This window comes from Oncorhynchus masou, chromosome 12 (assembly GCF_036934945.1).
Source record: "Oncorhynchus masou masou isolate Uvic2021 chromosome 12, UVic_Omas_1.1, whole genome shotgun sequence".
Lineage (NCBI taxonomy): Eukaryota > Metazoa > Chordata > Actinopteri > Salmoniformes > Salmonidae > Oncorhynchus > Oncorhynchus masou.
This window is the reverse complement of record NC_088223.1, coordinates 26180711-26190696: the sequence shown is the minus strand read 5'-3', so window position 1 is coordinate 26190696 and position 9986 is coordinate 26180711. Positions and strand designations below refer to the sequence as shown.

Here is a 9986-nt window from a genome sequence, read left to right as displayed (position 1 = left end):
GACAGCAGGGAGCTGCGAGCCCGAGGTCCGGCGCGCTATCGACTAAACGGCAAAGGCTATTTCCGCGCTTATAAAGTCAGGGTCGTTACACAACTCCCTCCTTTCAAAGAGCTTGCGACTCTAAGACGCGCTCACCGGCTAAGTACATGCCCTGTCGTGGATGCGAGGTCCGATCACTTCTGACACCAGTGTAATGAAACAGGCAGAGAGCAGGTCTCGATCCTTCGATCTTCGAGTACGAGGTCCGGCGCGCTATCGACTGTGCCGCAACAGCAAGCTCCAGGGGCAGCGTCGATTTCCGCGCTTATAAACCCAGGGTCGTTACACTACTATTCCTTGTGGAGCAATTTGTCAGTAATACAGTATGTTTGAGTGTATACGTTCAAAACATATGCCAAATATCACACATTAGAGTACATCCCTGTAGACTTGTTAAAAGTGAATAATTCAGGGCTAAACTTTAGGAGGCCTACTCCTTAATGAGGCCGGCTGTAAAAGCACCCTGCAGACAGCCGATGAACACACAAACCTGGCACACACTTTAATTACTGATAAATTGTGAGCCAGATAAACGCAGCGAGGAGCGTATTTCTCCTCCAGAGGGTTCTAATCGCTGTAAAGCCGAGTGCTGATCCTAACTGCCGACTACGAGGCTTCCATGGCAGGTGCCACTGCACCGAGGAGTCCCACAACAGACGCTGCTATCTGCTATTGACTCCAAACGGCACTCACTCACAATCTCCTCAATCTCTCTCACAGGGACTGGAACACAACTTGGCTTCCATGCACAACTTCTCTCTGTAGACTATAAGGAAAACACGGTATCATAGACCAGAGCGACTCTGGGAAGAATTGAAGCTTAAATTCAGGAAGTATAGAGCTTACTGTAAATGTATTGTATGGTCTTCTGATTGCTCTTGGAGTGAATTTGGATGAATGGTGTGATCAGTCTTGCTTTGATGAAGTTGGAAAAAGTTTGGTACTTGTCTTGATCAGGAAGATCAAGAACCAATTCTAAGAAGTTCCGGAATTTATAGGCTCTATAAGGAATGGTAGATCAGGATAACATTTATTTTTATATATCTTATTAAAATGTTAAAGATTATGTGACATTATGATGCGCTAAGAAAAGCATGGAGCTCAGTTTGATCTGTATCTTTGGAGTGAGATGTGTGAATACTGAGGGAATCGATTAAATGTATACCATGCACTATTAGGTACAGCATGTTGGAAGACTCAATTATGTTGAGAATAATTATTGTACATGCTTCAATGTCTGGCAATTGAGATATCCTTAATATCTATTGACCTTGAAATCCTACCATCATTATAATCATTGAGACATGCATATAAAGAAATCACACTCAAGAACATTAAACTGATAAAACATACAGTATTTTTATTCATATGTACACCTCCATCCCATCCGTCCCCCATAAATAAATGTTTTAGTCATACAGTTGATGAGTACGTATAATATATTTAGACAGTTCTACAGCGTATGTACAGGGTAGCTGTTTTCAAGGATTCACGTCTACATCATCAGCAACATCAGTGTCTTTGTTTGAGGGACCAATAATGAGTATTAATGGAATGAGAGAGAAAGGGAGAGAGAGTGAGTGAGTGAGAGCGAGAGAGCAAGAGAAGGAGAGAACGAGAAAGAGAGAGTTTGTGGGAAGAGGGAGACAACTTTCTGGGGGCATATACGCAGGTCAATTCGGGATAAACTATGTACAATACAAACCATTCATACAAATTAGGATCTCTAAGACATAAAATTCATTACATTACATGTTTTATTAAGTCAATGACAATGAGCAAAGCCCCAAGTCAATCATAACTGAATATTAACAATAAACCTAATAAGGCTGTGATTTTCTAATAATAATCTGAGCCAAGATTTATACAGGGACACTCCAAATAAGCTGAAGAATGAACAGAATCATTTCTGAACATGTAAAATGCTTAATTTATTTTTTATAAAACATGCCTGCGGGAGAAGCCTGCTCAATGCTAGCTCAATGCTAAGTCCGTCAGGCCATGGGACCATCTCCACCCGATGCTTCGATTGCACACCGACACACTCCTCTTCTTCAGCTCTCTCGCCTTTGGGGTCGCAGGGTTTGGAAATGTGTGGGGATCTTGAAGGCCTTCAAGGATAAGAGTCTGGACTGTTATTTCTGAGAGAGCAGAATTGAACTACTTTGAATGAAGAGTATTGCAGGTGCAAACAAAACACAGGATCCTGTACGTTGCAGTCCAATTGGTATCTCACAGAACTGAACTTTCATGCAGAAAGTTGGCCCTAAGGAGCAAAGTAAGAAATACTAAAAGGAGAAAATCTAGGCATTTAGAAAAAAACTGGACCAAGCAAATTTACCTAACATAACATAAAAAGTTGTTACAAACTAATAAGACTTAAATGAAATGCTGATTTCACTTAGTTACAAATGGAACTATCAACCTCAAATATGTACACATTATGCATCTATGAAATCATTGATGGAAAAAAGGTATGAAAACAATAAAACAAATGGATTATAATCAATATTATTTGTTTAGTCATAGTATTTGTATACTAATAACATAATTATAATTATACAAATAATAATGGTTTTGCACAACATTTGAAATAAAAAAAGTACTGCTCCCATAAATCTTTACTTTCTGTATTGTCATCAAAAGTCTTCATTTCATATATAGGTAATTAATTCATTTTACACATTCTTTTATGTTCAGAACATTACAGCTAACATATATTTCTCTGGGTGGGGAAAAATAAGAAGCCCCACTAAGTAACTTCCTGCTCAACATTGGGGTTGTTGTTGTGGGAGTGGTCAGCCAGAGGGGAAGTAGGGAGTTTCACTGTGGTAGTTGTAGTCCGGACAGACTTTCTGCACCAGCTTGTAGTCAGTGCTGTAGAAGGAGATGTAGATGCAGATTACTTTAAAGGGCTTGGAACAGAGCCAGGAGACGTGACTCTGAGTCTGCTCCTGGTAACATGTCTTGGACGGGTCGAAGTTACACAGCGTGTTCCTGGCACCCTTCTCCACCTTCTCGTACTCGATGCGGCAGTTGAAGGACTTGGAGTCCTTGGCGTCAATCACGGACTGCTGGGCTGCCACGTCGAACTCCACGATCTTCGTTGGCGGGACGAGACTCACAGACACGTTTCCCTGGCCTGTGGAGTTGTGTCTGAAGTAGACGCTGAAGGTCCCGTTACCGTGGTCCACAATCTTCCCGGTGATGAGGAGGTTGAGCTTGACTGTCTTGATGTTGGAGTGGAAGTCTCCCCAGCCAAACATCTTCTTGAACTTGCCTGTCTTGACCATAGGCCGCCGTTTGGCTCTAGGTCTAGAATCATGGAGGTCGGTGGAGTTCCTCAGCCAGTCCCAGAGGTCCTGCTCGGAGTAGGGCTCCGGGGTGTCATAGCGCAGGTCCAGGGCCGTGGTGTTCTCTTTGCCATGGAGAGTCTGTGACAGCAACCTGCTGATTGACAGGTCCTTGCCGCTTTCTGTCCATATGTGTTTTAACGTTGACTTGGGGCTGCCCGATTTGAGGAGGTCTCCCTTGGAAGCATGTACACTTGTCACCTGAAACAAAGAGAGAAGAGGAGATACGTTTCTCTAACTGGTTTGTCATACATTTAGAGGCTGTTACAGGAGACACGGTAGTACTAGAGACAATTAAACATTTATCTAAACAGGCAACGAGACACATCAGCAGATATTAATATCAGATTCGGAAAATATAGACTTCACATTCAGGCCCAGCACACAGCTTTCTACAAAACTGACAGATCAAAAGGGATTCTAAAGTGGGGAGATACTGGTAATCCATCTTCCAACGATCTTCAATTTAAAAAAGTAGCAGACAGCCCCCATTTGGGAGTTAGAATGTGAGAGACAGATCTCTCTCTCTCTCTCTCTCTCTCTCTCTCTCTCTCTCTCTCTCTCTCTCTCTCTCTCTCTCTCTCTCTCTCTCTCTCTCTCTCTCTCTCTCTCTCTCTCTCTCTCTCTCTCTCTCTCTCTCTCTCTCTCTCTCTCTCTCTCTCTCTCTCTCTCTCTCTCTCTCTCTCTCTCTCTCAGTCAGATAGTAGAAGGGATTTCCACTTGGCTCCCCCAGATAGATAAATGCAGTGGCTATTCAGTGAATAAAGACCAGACTATTAAACACAGAGCGCTGCTTGGATTGATGATTGATGAACCCCCAGGATTTCACCATTTAGCCAAGATGAGCGGAATTAGGTTCATTCAGGCCCCGGCGGTGGAAAGTGACATTGATTGGCCGATTTCTACTGTAAGACATGACAGCAGATCTGTCTTGCCCAGGGTTTTTGCATTTTGTGGGCTGAGGCACTCCGGGGTCGATATGTAGAAAATAAGGTTTCGCTACCAATAAGTTTGCTCTTTGGACATGAATTTACTTCCTCCCTACAGACCAGTTTAAACATATCATTGTGTAGGGGGAAAATATGCCTATATGGTTCCCATAAGGCGCTTGGTGTAGAGAAAAAAAAAGAAACAAAATCAAAACGTTGAATGACCTGGGGTGTGTTTTGAATTGCACATTAAAAGCCATTTGAACCTGGCTTGGAGTAGAGTAGAACATTATCATATCATTTCTGTAGGAAGCGTTCTTTGCGCACTGGCCAGAAGTAGGATCTTAATTTGAGCCAGTTTGCTACAACAGGAAAATAATTCTGCAGCAACTAGAAATGTGAATAATTATGTGGATTATAATGAATAATTATAGTACTTACAAGTGACATTTTACAACCTCTATTTTAGCCTTGTTTCTATTGACTACAGAGTAATGGGTACAGTATTCCACTCTGAACCTGCATATGAAGAATAGCCTTAATCCCTGACTGCTTGAAATACCTTGAAATACCAAATTCATTAGTTCCCATTAAACTACATATTGCTACTAAACATACACGATTTCATTGATTACATGAGGAGATTACAATACAAATTTATTGATCAGAAATCTTCTCTGCATCTGGTCTAAGTCAATGGAAATGTTTACAGATTAATTGAGATAAAATATGAAGGAAGATTAGCCTACTGAACAGGGCCGAATACATGGATATTGATTAAGGCAGCCCTCCGCAACGCTCTAAATTCAGAGGGGTTGGGTTAAATGCGGAAGACACATTTCAGTTGAATGCATTCAGTTGCACAACTGACTAGGTATCCCCCGTTCCCTTTCCGTTGCCTTTAATAGCATATGCAATCATGTGTATTTTTTGTTGTTGTTGAGCTCATTCATTTGCATGATGTGATGGCACACTAAAATGTGGATATTTATCCATACTTACTGTTTGTCCATTGTCCTCTATAGACAGCCACCACACAATATACACACACACATCAATCTACGAAGCTTTGGGCAGTTTATCTGACTTCATCATCCAGCATGCTTTGGGCCTTGGGCCAATGTGTTTGACTCCATTTTACAGCATGCTTTGGGCCATGGGCCAGTGTGTCTGCTGAGGCTCAGTGCTGCCAGATGGGTAGTTTACCTTGGGGGACGGATGGTGCATCTGGTAAACATGGACAGCACTCTGGCCAGCAGAGGCCTGAGCCTCACAGCTGACTATAGGCCAGGCTCAGACAGATGGCTTCCCCTGGGCCTAGGCTATAGGTATAGGGAGATGGCTGGGTCAGAGAGAGCTGTACATGCTCTGTGTGTTCAGGATGTAAGTCATTACACAATGCAACAGCAGTCGACACAGTGGTTCATCAATCATCAACAGCAGATGCTATGGAATGACACACACATACATGTACGCACACATGAACCCATAAATGCACAAACACACACACAAACACACACACGCACTATAGCAGGATACCATTTGACACAAGCAGCAAGAGGACTAATGTGCACCTATAGTGGCTGGTTGACCTCCACTCCAGGTCACAATACTGTTAGTCTTTCTCTGATAACCATCACAACTCAGCTAGCTGATAACCATCACATTTCAGCTAGCTGATAACCATCACATCTCAGCAACCTGATACACATCACATCTCAGCTACCTGATACCCATCACAACTCAGCTAGCTGATAACCATCACATTTCAGCTAGCTGATAACCATCACATCTCAGCTACCTGATACCCATCACATCTCAGCTAGCCGATACGCATCACATCTCAGCTAACCGATAACCATCACAACTCAGCTAACCGATAGCATCACAACTCAGATAGCCGATAACCATCACAACTCAGCTAGCGGATAACCATCACAACTCAGCTAGCTGATAACCATCACAACTCAGCTAGCGGATAACCATCACAACTCAGCAAGCAGATAACCATCACAACTCAGCTAGCGGATAACCATCACAACTCGGCAAGCAGATAACCATCACAACTCAGCAAGCCGAAAACAATCACAAATCAGCTAGCCGATAACCCTCACAACTCAGCTAGCCGATAACCATCACAACTCAGCTACCTGATAACCCTCACAACTCAGCTACCTGAAAACCATTACAACTCAGCTACCTGATTACCATTACAACTCAGCTAGCTGATAACCATCACAACTCAGCTAGCTGATAACCATCACAACTCAGCTACCTGATAACCATCACATTTCAGCTACCTGATAACCATCACAACTCAACTACCTGATAACCATCACAACTCAGCTAGCTGATAACCATCACAACTCAGCTAGCTGATAACCATCAAAACTCAGCTAGCTGATAGCCATCACAACTCAGCTAGCTGATAGCCATCACAACTCAGTGAGCTGATAGCCATCACAACTCAGCTAGCTGATAACCATCACAACTCAGCTAGCGGATAACCATCACAACTCAGCGACCTGATACCCATCACATCTCAGCTAGCTGAAACCCATCACATCTCAGCTACCTAATGGCCATCACAACTCAGCTAGCTGATAACCATCACAACTCAGCTAGCTGATAACCATCACAAATCAGCCTGCTGATAACCATCACAACTCAGCTACCTGATAACCATCACAACTCAGCTACCTGATAACCATCACAACTCAGCTAGCTGATAACCATCACAACTCAGCTAGCTGATAACCATCAAACCTCAGCTAGCTGATAACCATCACAACTCAGCTAGCTGATAACCATCACAACTCAGCTACCTGATAACCATCACATTTCAGCTACCTGATAACCATCACAAATCAGTCTTCTGATAACCATCACAACTCAGCTAGCTGATATGCATCACATCTCAGCTACCTGATACCCATCACATCTCAGCTACCTTATACCCAACACATCTCAGCTAGCCGATACGCATCACATCTCAGCTAACCGATAACCATCACAACTCAGCTAACCGATAGCATCACAACTCAGATAGCCGATAACCATCACAACTCAGCTAGCGGATAACCATCACAACTCAGCTAGCTGATAACCATCACAACTCAGCTAGCTGATAACCATCACAACTCAGCTAGCGGATAACCATCAGAACTCAGCTAGCGGATAACCATCACAACTCAGCTAGCGGATAACCCTCACAACTCAGCAAGCAGATAACCCTCACAACTCAGCTAGCCGATAACCATCACAACTCAGCTACCTGATAACCCTCACAACTCAGCTACCTGATAACCATTACAACTCAGCTACCTGATTACCATTACAACTCAGCTAGCTGATAACCATCACAACTCAGCTAGCTGATAACCATCACAACTCAGCTACCTGATAACCATCACATTTCAGCTACCTGATAACCATCACAACTCAACTACCTGATAACCATCACAACTCAGCTAGCTGATAACCATCACAACTCAGCTAGCTGATAACCATCAAAACTCAGCTAGCTGATAGCCATCACAACTCAGCTAGCTGATAGCCATCACAACTCAGTGAGCTGATAGCCATCACAACTCAGCTAGCTGATAACCATCACAACTCAGCTAGCTGATAACCATCACAACTCAGCGACCTGATACCCATCACATCTCAGCTAGCTGAAACCCATCACATCTCAGCTACCTAATGGCCATCACAACTCAGCTAGCTGATAACCATCACAACTCAGCTAGCTGATAACCATCACAAATCAGCCTGCTGATAACCATCACAACTCAGCTACCTGATAACCATCACAACTCAGCTACCTGATAACCATCACAACTCAGCTAGCTGATAACCATCACAACTCAGCTAGCTGATAACCATCAAACCTCAGCTAGCTGATAACCATCACAACTCAGCTAGCTGATAACCATCACAACTCAGCTACCTGATAACCATCACATTTCAGCTACCTGATAACCATCACAAATCAGTCTTCTGATAACCATCACAACTCAGCTAGCTGATATGCATCACATCTCAGCTACCTGATACCCATCACATCTCAGCTACCTTATACCCAACACATCTCAGCTAGCCGATACGCATCACATCTCAGCTAACCGATAACCATCACAACTCAGCTAACCGATAGCATCACAACTCAGATAGCCGATAACCATCACAACTCAGCTAGCGGATAACCATCAGAACTCAGCTACCTGATAACCCTCACAACTCAGCAAGCAGATAACCATCACAACTCAGCTACCTGATAACCATTACAACTCAGCTAGCTGATAACCATCACAACTCAGCTAGCTGATAAACATCACAACGCAGCTACCTGATAACCATCACATTTCAGCTACCTGATAACCATCACATCTCAGCTACCTGATAACCATCACAAATCAGCCTTCTGATAACCCTCACAACTCAGCTACCTGATAACCATCACAACTCAGCTACCTGATAACCATTACAACTCAGCTAGCTGATAATCATCACAACTCAGCTAGCTGATAACCATCACAACTCAGCTACCTGATACCCAACACATCTCAGCTAGCCGATACGCATCACATCTCAGCTAACCGATAACCATCACAACTCAGCTAACCGATAGCATCACAACTTAGATAGCCGATAACCATCACAACTCAGCTTGCGGATAACCATCACAACTCAGCTAGCTGATAACCATCACAACTCAGCTAGCGGATAACCATCACAACTCAGCTAGCAGATAACCATCACAACTCAGCTAGCGGATAACCATCACAACTCAGCAAGCAGATAACCATCACAACTCAGCAAGCCGAAAACAATCACAAATCAGCTAGCCGATAACCCTCACAACTCAGCTAGCCGATAACCATCACAACTCAGCTACCCGATAACCCTCACAACTCAGCAAGCAGATAACCATCACAACTCAGCTACCTGATAACCATTACAACTCAGCTAGCTGATAACCATCACAACTCAGCTAGCGGATAACCATCACAACTCGGCAAGCAGATAACCATCACAACTCAGCAAGCCGAAAACAATCACAAATCAGCTAGCCGATAACCCTCACAACTCAGCTAGCCGATAAGCATCACAACTCAGCTACCTGATAACCCTCACAACTCAGCTACCTGATAACCATCACAACTCAGCTAGCGGATAACCATCAGAACTCAGCAAGCAGATAACCATCACAACTCAGCTAGCGGATAACCATCACAACTCAGCTAGCGGATAACCCTCACAACTCAGCTACCTGATAACCATCACAACTCAGCTAGCGGATAACCATCAGAACTCAGCAAGCAGATAACCATCACAACTCAGCTAGCGGATAACCATCACAACTCAGCTAGCGGAAAACCCTCACAACTCAGCAAGCAGATAACCATCACAACTCAGCAAGCCGAAAACAATCACAAATCAGCTAGCCTATAACCCTCACAACTCAGCTAGCCGATAACCATCACAACTCAGCTACCTGATAACCCTCACAACTCAGCAAGCAGATAACCATCACAACTCAGCTACCTGATAACCATTACAACTCAGCTAGCTGATAACCATCACAACTCAGCTAGCTGATAACCATCACAACTCAGCTACCTGATAACCATCACATTTCAGCTACCTGATAACCATCACATCT

At 43.6% G+C, this 9986-nt stretch overlaps 1 protein-coding gene across 1 annotated transcript in view; it reads right to left on the bottom strand.

Moving 5' to 3' along the window:
- Positions 1-1373: 1373 nt before the first annotated feature.
- Positions 1374-9986, bottom strand: part of LOC135549769 (neurexophilin-1-like) — a 53259-nt gene continuing 44646 nt past the window's right edge. The window contains exon 2 of the mRNA XM_064980045.1: positions 1374-3593. Within this exon, the coding sequence (XP_064836117.1) occupies positions 2838-3593 (756 nt within the window). The 3' untranslated portion in view covers positions 1374-2837. The remainder of the gene's footprint in view (positions 3594-9986) is intronic.